General features: G+C 55.4%; 1 protein-coding gene across 3 annotated transcripts in view; it reads left to right on the top strand.

Moving 5' to 3' along the window:
- Window positions 1-13502, top strand: part of PLXNA4 (plexin A4) — a 355028-nt gene that overhangs the window by 311439 nt on the left and 30087 nt on the right. For 2 of the 3 annotated variants that reach the window (XM_028106345.2, XM_088018661.1), the window contains exons 20-23: window positions 628-770; window positions 7703-7971; window positions 10332-10398; window positions 11179-11325. In XM_028106345.2, coding sequence (XP_027962146.1) covers window positions 628-770; window positions 7703-7971; window positions 10332-10398; window positions 11179-11325 — 626 coding nt within the window. Of the gene's footprint in view, window positions 1-627; window positions 771-2821; window positions 2831-7702; window positions 7972-10331; window positions 10399-11178; window positions 11326-13502 lie in introns of all 3 variants that reach the window. The other variant, XM_028106346.2, reaches the window with a different exon arrangement.

Genomic DNA, 13502 nt, shown 5'->3' with positions numbered 1-13502 from the left:
GCCTCCACAGACAGCCCTTCCCCCATGCAGATCATAAATCACCGTTGAGTGGCATCACCTTGAGGAAGGAAGGATAAAGATACGCCCCACATATGTATCCGGAAGGAATATATTAGTGTGGCGGAGCCTTCATCTGGCCCCATTGGTGGTTTGGTGGTTCCACCTGCCTGGCCCAGAACTGGGACTGCAAAAGAAATTATTCTTACCTTTTCAAAGGAAGACCACTATAAAAATGCAGAATGGGGAATAGACCCCCCCACCCCTGGAACCTCTCCCCTCCCTCCCCCGTCTCTTGATAGGGGTGTCCCCCCACCCCCAGCATATTCTGCAAACCAAAACCCTTCATCTTCAGACGGGGAGGCACTTCAGATCCAGCAGCAGGACAAATGGGTGGACAGCCCACCCCCATCCATGCTTTGGAAGGGATCTGGCCCAAGACTCGCTTCCTTGTGCTACATCTTTCTCCCCTTCCTATGTCCTTCACCCCAGCTACTTAAGACATCCTGCGTTATTCCTGCACACCTGCGGTCCATTGCCCACGTCTCCCAGGGGCCTGGGTGAGGGTTCCAAGCATTCAGACTCGGGGTCCACCCCAACCAGCATTCTCACGGGCTCCCTTTGTACCAGCTTTTGCCGAGCTGCAGACGGACATCCACGAGCTGACCAGTGACCTGGATGGAGCTGGGATCCCCTTCCTGGACTACAGAACCTACACCATGCGAGTGCTGTTCCCTGGAATTGAAGACCACCCAGTGCTCCGGGACCTCGAGGTGAGAAGCAGTGCCCACGACCAAGCTTTGCTCCATCGAGGTGTTAGTGTGGAGAAAGGTATCGGTGACCTTCAAGGGCAGCCACCTTGTTGGGAGGTGAGAAAGCTGAGGCCAGGGAGGGGACATGATTGACCTGAGGCTCCCCCGACTTGTTGGTGCCAGCCAGCCAGTCCCTCTGCAGGAAATGGGGCCAAGCCAGGGGGGCTCTGAGCAGAGATGGGAGTAGATTTGGGTCCTAGGGGTCATGGATCCCTTGAGAACTGAATGGAAGTTGAAGAAAAAAAACTTTACCTACACGCAAAAACCAGACAGTGTCGCAAGTTCATGGCCCCCGTTTAGGAAACCACGATATAAGGGATTTCACCGGATAGTTGGTGCCAATAAGTATATGTGGGAAAGATAAGCGATGCGCTGGCGAGGGAGGTGGGAGCGTGCGTGATAAGAACATCACTGTCTTTTGTACCAGCAGGACCTCATCTTTTGAACATTTTGTCCCGCTTCCTGTCTAGCATGGTACCTGGCTTATGCATATATTCATAGTACGCTTTGTTCCAAAAGGGATTTGGGATGATTCATAAAGATAACTACCAGAGAAAAGTGAAAAATACAAATGAGGAAACCAGGGCAAAATAATAATCATAAGGAATAATTGCCATTAGCTGACGGCTCACTAATCTCCAGGTCTGGTTTTAAGGACTCCAGGTGTATGTGTTGATTTAATAGCTCACAAGCGGGCTGAAGACGGTGCGCTCATTTTAGAGGCAACAAAGCTCAGGGCACCGGGGCCACCTGCTGGGATGGTGCAGGGCCGGGGTTGGAGTCCCTCAGTTAGACTTCAGGGTCTGTGCTCCCCACGACAAGACTTTGCACATCGCTGTTGTGCCTTACGGCTCTGGACACTTATTAGGATGGATCAAAAATCTCCAGCCAAAGCAACAACAGAGAATAAGACTAATTCCAAGATGTATAACATCCATGACATTGCAACAGACCCACCGCTCAGCGGTCGCACAATTTTGCAGGTACTGACCCCTGTGGGAACGTCTGCGTGGGTGGTCCAAGGGGATGTGGAGGCTGTGCCCCTCTACAGGCAGCAGAGCAAGGCCCCAGGGACTTCAGGGCCCACATGCGTTTCTCCATAATTGTTGAATACGGTGTGTGCCCGTGTGTGTATGTATGTGCACACATGCGTGCTTCCATAACAAGGTCACGGGCACTTCTGTCTGGAGGAGGGTCCCCTGGGCTTCTCAGTGGATAGATACCCAGAGGCACTTCCAGAGGCCGTAGCTGGTGGGCTCTGTGTCCTCACTGAGAACACACCTCTCCCTCTGTCTGCACATCTGCTTGTGTGTGTTCACGTCTAAGGCATACGTGTGTGTCCTATATACAGAGGAAAACACCGTCTGTATCGTGATATTCTATCCATTCTCTTGGTCTCACTCTTCTTGCCCGTGCCCTCTCTCATTCTCGTTTGTTTTTCTCTTCCATTTGTCTTTTTTCCAGCCTCATTTTCACTTGCTTCAAAATCCCAGGGTGTTTAGTCCACTGAAGACTATGCATTTTCCACATGCACTTGCATCTCCAGAGATTCTCAGACTCTCAGGCCAGTCTTGGCACTAGTTTAACACACACCCAAGGACAGTACACTCCCAAGGACTGGCCAGGGCAGTGGCAGGAGAGTTATAGGGCTCATTCTTCCATAGGATCTCATGGGTGGTTGTGCAGATTGAACACTGCAGTGCTCCGGATGGCATCATCCATATGTGACACCTCTTAGAGTTGTTCAATGCACAACCTGCCTCACTGTCTACAGCAGCCCTGTTCCCCGAGGACCAGAATACAAATGATTCCTTCTCATTGCCCTTCTGAACTGTACCAAGCCCCTTGCTGAAAGCTGGTGGAGTCTCTACCAAGCTGTACTTCTCCAGGCTTCCCTCTAAGGTCAGTTTCCTGTGAGAAGCAAGACGGGACTGCTTCCCAACTCCTAGCCTTATTCTTCAGTGAGGCACACAGCCAGGAACCCAGCTCAGCAAGCCAGACTCAACAAGCAGAAACCCCCAGCACCCTCACCCCTGCCCTCAGAGCCTTGCGTGGAGCCAGCTCCCTGCTCCGCTGTGTGGCTCTGGTCCTGTCTGCCTAGCTCCCCGACACGAAGCACCCCCAAACAGAGGCTTCTGGGGCAGCAGACTCCACTCTCTGCCAGAAAACTTCAAGAGCTCTGGTTCAGCACTGTCTTAGAGACTAATTTCTCAACTTCACGGTGACACCAGCTACCCCACGGGTTGAACACACAGGAGGGCACCCCCAGAGCCGCACCACCAGGAGTCACTGACTCCCCTCGTCCATCTGTCTGTCGCAGGTGTCAGATGAACTCAGCCCTGGGAGGGCCGCAGAAGAAGGCCTCTGAGAATCAGGGCTGCTGGGTTGTAATCACGTGAGCAGCCTGGATGATGGACTTGCGAGTTGTTCAGTGCACAGCCACGGACTGTGGGTAGATACTCTGCCCCTGCCCCAGACTGTTCCTTTGGCCCCCATTACATATTACATCACGTCCTACCATGACCTTATTCCTCATCTGGCATGTTAACGTTTCCCCTCACACCCGAGTCTTCTCTCTTCTTCCTTGCCTTCATCACGAGGGGAGACTTTTAGTTCCCCACTCATGACGGAGTCAGAAGCCACCTTCACACACTTCCCTGAGTTGGAGCCCACAGGATGGCCAGTTGTCAGGCACAGGCTCTGAGTCAAACAGGTCACACAGCTTTTCTTGTTTCGAATTGTGGTAAAATACGCATCACAGAAAATGGACGATTTCAACGATTTTTTACAGGTACAGCTCAGAGACAGTAAGTACATTCACACTGTGGTGTGACCATCACCTCCATCCATCTCCAGAAGGTTTTCGTCTTCCCCCAGTGAAAGCCTGTCCCCATTAAACACTAAACCCCATCCCCTCCTCCAGAAAGCACCATTCGACTTTCTGTCTCTATGAATTTGACAACTCGGGGACCCTCATGTCAGTGGGATCATAGAGTATTTATCCGTTTGTGACTGATTCACTTCACTTAGCAAAGTGTTTTCGAGGTTCACCCATATTGTAGCATGTGACAGAATTTCTTTTCTTTTTAAGCCTGAGTGATAGTCTGTTGTATGGATGCACCACATTTTGTTTATCTTTTCATCTGTCAGCAGACACTGGGCTGCTCTGGGCTATTGTGGACGCGGCTGCTAAGAACATGGGTGTACGTGTATCTGTTTGAGCTCCTGCTCCCAGTCTTGTGGGTATATACCCAGAACATACGACTTTTCCTTTCCATGAAACTCGCTAATTAATGGATAGAAATCCACTTTTACTATCGCACATTAGCCCGCGGCTACGTGAGATCCAGCATCCCATGCAAGATCCAGGGATCTTGCCTGCACTGTTCTTTTCTGATTTGTTTCCAACCCTGTCTTACCATGGGAATAGTTTCTCCCCATTGGCTTTCTGAGTATGGAAATATTCCCAGGAAAGGCACTGACTAATCTAAAGCAAGGCTTCCCGACATTTTCAGCCGTGGGGCTAGCTGCCCGCTGGTTGGGTTTGAACAGTAGATGTGTGAGAAGAAGGAGGTGTTCTCTGGCTTTAGTCTGCCCTGGACATAGACCACCAGTCCCCCCTCTTTTGTGACCATCTGGTGAAGGTCGGGCATGTGGGAAAGGGGCTATCTAGGCACACACCGATCCTTTATTTTTTTTTTTAAAGATTTTATTTATTTACTTGAGAGAGAGTGTGAGCGAGAGAGAGAGCACAAGCCAGGGGCCCTGATCCTTTAAAAACAGGGAGCAAACAGTAACCACACACCCCATTCTCAACCTATCCGTGTCTTCTAAACTCTAACCTGTTGGGTTACGATTAAAATTTACTATCCAGTTTTATACTCACAGTCTTCAACTAAATTATCGAACCAACTGGTGAATAAAGACAGTCTTGTTTCACAGTGGCATTTGCTTAGGGAGGCGGGGGGTAGCCAGTTACAAAGGGGCATTGTTCCGGATACTCTTCACCAAGATACTCCACTTCCATCTCCCCCTTCATAAAATGAGGAGAAAATTCCTACCTCCGGCACCCCCAGACCCTGGGCCAGTGCAGTCGATGTCTTGGAAACTCCCGGGTGCAAGGGGTCTGTGAAAAGCCGCCAGCGGAGTAGAGGCAGGTAATAAAACTGCTGTTAAGGGCGTACCGTGTGTGCCGAGCACTTTACATACATTATCTTATTTAATGCTCGTAAAACATTATGACGGAGGCACTCATACTCTCATTTTACAGACAAGGTAGTCGAGCCCAGATGGGACAGAGCTTTCCTCCTTGTAGGAGGCAGTTAGTCTCTCTGATTACGAGCCCTGGGCTGCTGGCCCGCATGCCGTGGCCCCATAGCTGGCTTTGCGGCACCTGCCTTCCCGGGGCCCCAGGCCTTGGTGCCCAGAAGGCGCAGGCAGCCAAGCCGGTGCCAAAGAAGTGGGGATATCTATCATCATTAGGACAAGTTGTGGAGACGTTGCTCTGGGGGGATTGAAGGACAGAGGAGGTAAACCGTGCACATGTGTGTCAGGGGTGGTCCCAGAGCTGGGAGGGAGCTCAGCAGGACACACAGACGGCTGGGTAGACTGAGGCCGGGCTGACAGCAAGGTGAGGCTGCCTCCTACCCTTGTCCTTCCCTTGCCAGCCCCTGTGGAGTGGGGAATGGGGTCGTGGTAGGTAGGATGAAGCTGAGATTGGGCCCACCACGGGGAAGGAGGAGCTTGCCAGGGGTGGCCGTGCAGAGAGCCAGGACATGCTGCAACCAGGCCCTGGCTCCAGCGGGTTCCCATCTCTCTCCGGGGTGCCGCCTTCCAACAGGGCCCTCCGGAGGGGCCTGCTGCTGACCCTCTGAGGGCAGGCCCGGGTCTGACGGGTCTGTCTCCCACCTGGGCCTTGCCCTGAGCCTGGAACACAGGGGAGCTCAGTGAGTGAGCAGCACGAACACTCCAGCTCTGCATCTGCCCCCTCCTTGCACCGGGGGCAAACAGGGGTTCTCTGCCCACCCATCCTCCCCAGTTTCAAGCTTCTGGAGTCAAGTGGGATGAAACTGCTGCCATTCAGTAAACATCACTGTGCGTCCGGCTTTTGACACACCGTCTCCTTCAGAGCTCACACCAGCCCCGAGATGGCAGGACGTGGCACCGACCAGCCGGGTGCACCATCTGGCCCTGACATGTCTCTGTCCTGGGATCTTGAGAAAGCCCCCCACTGTCATGAGGCCCTGGGATAATAATGGGACCTACTTCACAGGGGGTCGTGTGGCACAAACGGGTCCATAGTTCTAACACATGTAGAACAGCGCTCAACAGAGCAAGATCTACATACGCACCAGCTGTTGAAGGAATGGAGGGGTCTTCTCAGGGCCCACAACCCAGTATATGACTGTGACAGTTAACCCAAGCTCTGCTGGCGGAAACTGCATTCTGCACTGCCGCATACCTGCTGCTCCTTCCTAAAGACCCCCGCAGGGGAGACACAGCCCCCGACATGGCACCTCCTTTGGAGGTCTCTGACCCCCAGCACCCCACTCCATGGAGGGTGCCCTGCTCTCTTCTCAGATGGCTTCACCTTGTTGCCAGAGGCTATGTTTATTTGTTAAGTAACCTTTTTGTTTTAATGGAAGAATACATACAGAGCAAGCAATGCACACATTGGCAGAACGCAGCTCAGAGCATTTTCCCTGAGTGAACACAGCCATCCAGCCAGCACACAGATCAGGAAGCTGAATGCTACCAGCCCTCCACGAAAGTTCCCGAGTGTCCCCTTCCAGTCCCAGCCACCCCCCGGAATCACCATTTTCCTGCCATCGTTGATGGTTTTTTAAAACCTTTATTTAAAGGGTATTACACGAATTGCCCTCTTCTTTCTGACTTTTTTCATTCAATGTCTGCAAGATGCATCCCTGCTACTGTGAGTGGCAGAAAGCCCTCATTCCCATGGCTGTGTGGCTTCCTGCTGAGTGAATATGCCGCAGTTCCTGGAGCCATCCGCTGTAGCCGGGCATCTGGCTGTTTCCAGTCCAGGGCCACGACGGGCAGAGCTGCCGTGTCCCCGCGCATCTCAGAGATGCGTCCTCCTTGCCCAGCTCGGTCTCTGGCTAGTGTGTGCTGAGCGGACGGTGCCCCCATGCAGGTGCCTCCCGATGAACAGAAGATGCGGGCAGGAAGATAAAACCTTCTTCCTCCCCTTTCCCTGGGTCTCAGAGGAGGTCTCTGAGAAAACATCAGACACCAGAGTCAATCAGGGAGCACCTGAGAGACTGGTGGGCTTAATCTTCCCCTTTCCTTGGGTGAGTCACTTTGGGCCCCCAGAGAAGTTAATGGACTTGCCTGAGGTCACACAGGGTGGGGGTGACAGAGCCTGCGTGGACCCCACGACTCCTGACTCTGAGGCCACACTGGTCTGTTAATGGGATCCACATGGCCAGAGAAGATTCAGCATCAGGTCAGCTGGAGGCTCAGGTGTGGTGATCCCTCACCCCTGGGGTCACCGGCCCCAGCCCCCAGCCTCCTGGACGCCCCCCCGGGGGGCTGCCTGTGATGCTCATCTGCTGTGGTGCGGGGCCCCTCACCAGCTCTGCGTCACCGTAAGGGAAGAGTTCAGGCTCCCATGTGGATGGGGATCCTCGGTGCTGTTCTCTCTGCACCTCCCCTGATTCAGCTCCAAACCAGAGGCAGGGAGCAGCCACGCGGGTTAAGTAAACAGCACGGTGCCCAGCACCCGACGAGGGCTTGGTGCTGTTGGCCAGGTGGGGTGAGTGGCGGCGGGGGCTGGGGCAGCATGCACGGCCCACACCGTGGGGCAGACCCCGGGGCCTGGCTGGCAGTCAGGACCCCCCCCCTCACCCCCCGCCCCGGGGGCTCCTCCGCAGGTTCCGGGCTACCGGCAGGAGCGCGTGGAGAAGGGCCTGAAGCTCTTTGCCCAGCTCATCAACAACAAGGTGTTCCTGCTGTCCTTCATCCGCACCCTGGAGTCTCAACGCAGCTTCTCCATGCGCGACCGTGGCAACGTGGCCTCGCTCATCATGACCGTGCTGCAGAGCAAACTGGAGTACGCCACCGACGTGCTGAAGCAGCTGCTGGCCGACCTCATCGACAAGAACCTGGAGAGCAAGAACCACCCCAAGCTCCTGCTCAGGAGGTGAGGGCCGGGCCCGGGGGGCAGGGGGCACAGGTCAGAGAGAGAGCCCACTCGGCCTGGATCTTGTGCCTTCTGGGGAGACGGGGGCAGAGCTCCCGGAAGTTGCTGCCAAGTCCCCCAAGGTGAGGACTGACCTGCCTAGAGGCCAGGGCCTGCTCCATGCCCTCTTGGAAGAACCTGTCCACCACGGCCCATCTGCTTACCCTGCTCTTTCTCTTTGGCCCCCTACATCCATCCACTCTGCCTTCTCCTCTCTCCGTGCTTATGCTCCCCTGATTATGACCCTCCGACTGGAATTCTTCTCTCATGGACTCTTCAGAGGTCATTTTTCCATCCCCTGCCCTTACCTAAACCAGAACATGACTTAGGAGAGATACCCCAGGGCCTCCTGCCTCCGGCCTACCCCAGAGAGAAACTTTAGCTCCAGGCCACTCTCCCTGCTGTCTGGGACCAGCAGCAAAGCATCACCCGGGAGCTTGTAGGTGATGCGGAATCTCCGGTCCCAGGCCACACCAACTGGGGCGGAATCTGCAGGCTCCCAAGAAACCTCGGTGACCCAAAAGGTCTGTTGGAGTGTGAGAAGCCCTGGGCCAGCCTGTGTGTCCTTGCCTGACGCACCTGCTGGAGGCTCCACGCAGGTCCAGGGTGCTCCGCCCCACCCTGTCGGATGCCTCACTGGGGAGACCCCAATGACCACATGTGACCACCGAGCTATAACCTGTGGCTTCAGCTTTATAGGACACAGAGACTCTCTGACTCCATCCATGCTGCCCTTCACATCTGCCTCCTCCTGGAAGGCCATTTCTCATCCAGGCTGTTAGTGCAATGTCTTTAGCCTTCGTGCAGACAAAGCTGGAAAGCTCCCACGTCCAGCCATCACTGCCCGGCATCGTCTGCCTCTGCCTGTCTTCTTCTGCCTTCCGTCCTCGGTGTCTGGGCCCGAGGCGGGGCCTCCTGCTTGGGCCAGTGGCTAGATTTGGCTTTCAGAAGTGTTTACCTCAGGCTTTCCCCTGGTGCACTGGGCATCCGCCCGCACAGCTGTGAAAGGTTGCTACATGCCGGAGCAATCATCCAGCTTTGGAAACAGCAAGGTAGATCATTTTGATTTTTGTTTTACTTCCACCACGCAGCCACCCACCGGCACAATTCTAGGGTTGCCACTGCCTGCCAGAGCTCCCACCGACAATCTCCCGGTGTGGCCTCACTCTGGATCTGTGCGTCTCCGCCTCTTGTCTTCCACCCGCTCGCTCCCAGATGCGCTCTCCTTCTGCCCTCCTCGACCTCCCTTTCTTCCCCTTGCCCCCTGCTGGCCCCCTCACTTCGACAGTCTTCCTTCTCCTCTCCTCCTAGTTTGCTTTGGAGCTGGCAACTGCCCAGCTGCCCTGGGATTGTAGCTATTTGTGTCTCCCGCCAACTGCAACTTCCGAGTCTATCCAAACGTACCTGGATGGGCCTGTTGCTCTCTGGAGCTGGCCCCACGCTCAGCCAAGTTTGAGGCCCGTTTGTTTTCTCTACGTGGATGCAACCCAAAGGGTGTTTTGGCCCTACCCCTGCTGCCGTGGCTTCCCTTCCAAGGTAAAAGGATAAGTGGACCTGGGTAGCAGCACAGAGGATGCAAGTTAGACTCAAGAAGGCACTTCCTGTCATTGCACATGACATGCTAGCAGGGTGCCAGGAGGAATTCCAAAGGACTCTGAAATAGGACAATTTGGGCATCGCTTAGGATGAGCTAGGTATGCACCTTTAGTCCGTGTCAGCTCTGAGAGTCTTTCACTTTAGGTGAGGGGTCAGTCTAATCTATCTGGCCTTTGTCACCACTTCTCCTGCCACCTTCCTTTCTATCCACTGCCCAATTAGTATCTCCCCAGGTTTTTCGGTCTTCTTTTTTCACCCACCCACAGGAACTAGAAAGTTCTCTAAAGCTGTCCCATCCAATGTGGTAACTGCGAGCCACAGGTGCCCATTCAAATGCAAATAATGAAAGGTGAAGAAAATGTAAAATTCAGCTCCTCAGACACACTAGCCACATTTCGAGTGCTCCGTGGGCACCTATGGCTGGTGGCCACCCCACTGGCCAGCACAGAGAGTCTTCATCATCACTGCAGAGGGTGCTGATGGACAGAGCTGCTCCCGCACATTCCCACCAAACACCCACCCGGGAGCCTAACGCCAGCATGTCATCTCCCGGCTTCTGTAGGCACAGCTTGTCTCGTCACTCTGGGGTGTCTAGGAGTCCGTGGAATTCAAGTATGCTTTAGGATCTCAGGATTTGGCCCGAAAGCTGTAAGCAGCAAGATCAATGCAGGGTCATTCCCCCTGCGCTCTGACTGGCTGCTTCTGTCTTTGTCTTGCTGTAACAGGACTGAGTCAGTGGCCGAGAAGATGCTGACCAACTGGTTCACCTTCCTGCTCTACAAGTTCCTCAAGGTACGATTGTATGTGGGTATGTGGGGCTATCTCTGGCGCTGCCTGTTACCCACCCCCCCCCCGGCTTCCCTGCACACCCCAAAGCCCACATTCCCCAGGCCTGACTCTTAGAACCCCACCAAGAAATGCTGTCCCCCTCCTCACTGTCACTGTCACCGAGGGGGCAGACTCCTGACCATCTCAGGAGACAGAGCCCACCCACCCCCCACCACCCCGTCGGTCCTGGCGTGAGAGACAGTCTCCTCCTACAGGCCAGGGGGAGAAGAGCCCATGAGAGGACCCCGTGGGAGCCCTAAAGCCAAATTCCCTTTGTAAGCTCAAAACAACTCACCCCTTAGTTCCCTGCTTTCCGTCTTCCTCCCCCCCCCACCTCTCCCAGACTCCCCGAGGCTAGCCAAGGTCCCGGGCAGGTACCATCGCCCGTGTGGCAGCGGATAAGCGGCCCACGTGCCTGGGTGGGGGAAGAGCAACCTGACTTCCAATTATGAGCTGCTTTCTGAGGACTTCGCAGCCCCAGGACTGACCTCTGTCTCTGATGGGCCACAGAGGAAGCAGCTGGAGTGGGATGGGGAGAAGAAACAGAGAGGGGGCAGGAGGTGGGGAGGTGAAGAGAGGGCAGACAGGAGAAGACAGGTGGTCCAGAGGAAAGGGGAGTTGACAACGGAGGGGGACCGGGAGCAGGAGAGAACTGGAGCAGAGGAGTGGAAAGCAGCCCTTTGAGAAATGGGCTCCGGGAGGCTGGTCCAGAGTCCGGCCAGCACAGTTCTTCTCTGCGTCCAGGAGTGTGCTGGGGAGCCCCTGTTCTCGCTCTTCTGTGCCATCAAGCAGCAGATGGAGAAGGGGCCCATCGACGCCATCACGGGAGAGGCCCGTTACTCTCTGAGCGAGGACAAGCTCATCCGCCAGCAGATCGACTACAAAACCCTGGTAAAACAGCCTCACGGCTTTGCCCTGTGCCCCTGGTAACGGGGCTGTCCCCTGCCCAGCAGAGCGGATGGTGGGAACGCTGAAAAGCCGCCTGGCCTGGTTGGCCTGCTGCACAGGCCCAGCCGGGTGTCCCACCCAGGCCTGTCACCCCGGACTCCCCTAGGACCCCCACACCAGGGCACCTGGATTTGGGGACCGGTAGCTCAGGCACGTCTGAGCAACACTTCAGCAGAGACTAGTGTGGTTCCAAGCCAGTGCGCTGAACGTGGGGTCATAAGCCCTCACCAGCAGCGGGCTGGTGGATTGCGCTCAGTGAACTCCTCATCGGCTCTCCCAGGGTGGGGAGGGACACTTCCATGCAGAGCAGGTGGGGGCCCGAAGGAGAGAAAAACAAGGAAAGAGTTCCTTGTGTTTTGGAAGCCCACCTCTGCCCACGGGTCTAAGGTCAAATACCCCCATGACCTGAGAATGTGAGGCCGGATTGGCCTAGCGATTAACGCCTTTGTCCAGGGAACATGGGGATTCCCTCTGTCAAGGTTAGACCCCCTCTCTGATAGCGGCTCTCACCCTAGGAGGCAGCCGAACGCCACGTGGAGGAGAGCATGAGGTCTGGATTGGAACCCTGCCTCTGCTTCTGAGCAGCTGGGTGATTTGGAGCAGGTCCCTCAATCTCTCCAAGCTGGGGTGTCTTTATCTGAAAAAACGGAGGATAACACTAGAACTTATTTACACAGGGATAATAATAGTGCATACCTCCCAGAGTTGTCCGGAGGATGGACTGGGGCAAGGCGTGCGAGGCAGGGAGCACAGAGTAAGTGCCCAGTACTGCTCACGGAGGCCCTGCCACTGCTTTCCCACGCCTGTCTGCCTGTCTGCTGGCTGCCACTGTCCCTCCAGGCCAGGGCGCTCACCCTCATTCTTGGCCCTTTTGGACGGTTGTGTGATTTCCCACCAGGCCTCCGCTAGGAAAGCGGAGAGGATGTGAAAGGAAGGAGGTAGAAAATAAGGTCGCAGGTGTCTGGGGTGAAGCATGGGTGGAGACAAAGATGGGGGGGTTGTGTGCAGAGGAAACGGGTGGGATTTAAATGCACTTATGGGGAGGGGCGCCTGGGCAGCTCCGTCAGTTAAGCGTCCAACTCTTGATCGCAGCTCAGGTCAGGACCTCAGGGTCTTGAGATGGAGCCCCATGTTGGGCTCCGCACTGGGCGTGGAGCCTGCTTAAGATTCTCTCTCTCTCTCTCTCTCTCTCTGCCCCTCCCCCCTCGCTCTCTAAAAAAATAAAATAAAATAAATGTGCTTATGGGGAGATGAGACCCACACAGGCAGGGCCAGGACAGGGCAGAGCAGGGCTGAGCCGGGCAGGAACAGTGAGCCCAGGGTAAATCCCAGACCCCCAGGAGAGCGGGAAGATGGTCCCTCCTGGCTGGGAATGATGCGGCTGTGAGGCACATTTCCCCCTCCGTCTTCAGCGGGCTGGGGGGGGTCCCAGTGGGCTCCCCGGAGGAGGCTTCAGAGGAGCAGCGGTGACTGGGGACCTTGCTTCCTTACAGTTACGTTCTGCTCCAGAGGAGAGAGTTAGAGGCTCTGATTAAAATGAGAAAGGGTGGTGGTGGGGGGTGGGGTGGGGACTCTTCCCAAAACAGAGACCGGAATAGATTTTTAATGAGCTAGAAGTACCGCTGAAAGTCTCCTGCCTGATTCCCCCCCACCCCTTCCTTTCCCATCCCAGCCCCGTTCCTCAGGACCGAATCCAGCACAGTGAGCTGAGATGATGTGCTGTCCCCAGACGGGCAGCAGCCTTGACTCCAGAGGCCAGGCTGCTTTCAGATGATGGGACTTAGGGTCCCTGTGAGGAACATGGGGTGGGTCGGGAGAGCACAGCCATCAGGTGGAGAGCCTGGGGAAAGAGACATCCCGAGGAGAGGAGGAAGAAACTGCAATTGTTTTGCCCGGGGAAGAAAGGGCTGCAGGGAGATGTAAGGCCACCTCAGGCCGGAGAAAAGGACCTCAACGGGCAGAAGGGGAGCAGCCCCTGGCTGGTGAGGAGGGAAAGAAAGAAAGGGAAAGCTAGAGGAGCCCTGGACAGCCTGGGCCAACTGACGCTGTTGTTGTCCTGGGCCGGAGGGATACCCCAAAGGAGAAAGGTGCTGAGAGGCTCCGGGCTGCATCACTTTATA

Source organism: Eumetopias jubatus, unplaced genomic scaffold (genome assembly GCF_037043125.1).
Source record: "Eumetopias jubatus isolate StellerSeaLion01/CBP00866 unplaced genomic scaffold, mEumJub1_p1.0 scaffold_14, whole genome shotgun sequence".
NCBI lineage: Eukaryota > Metazoa > Chordata > Mammalia > Carnivora > Otariidae > Eumetopias > Eumetopias jubatus.
The sequence above is the reverse complement of the archived record's forward strand: the minus strand, read 5'-3'. Positions and strand labels throughout refer to the sequence as shown.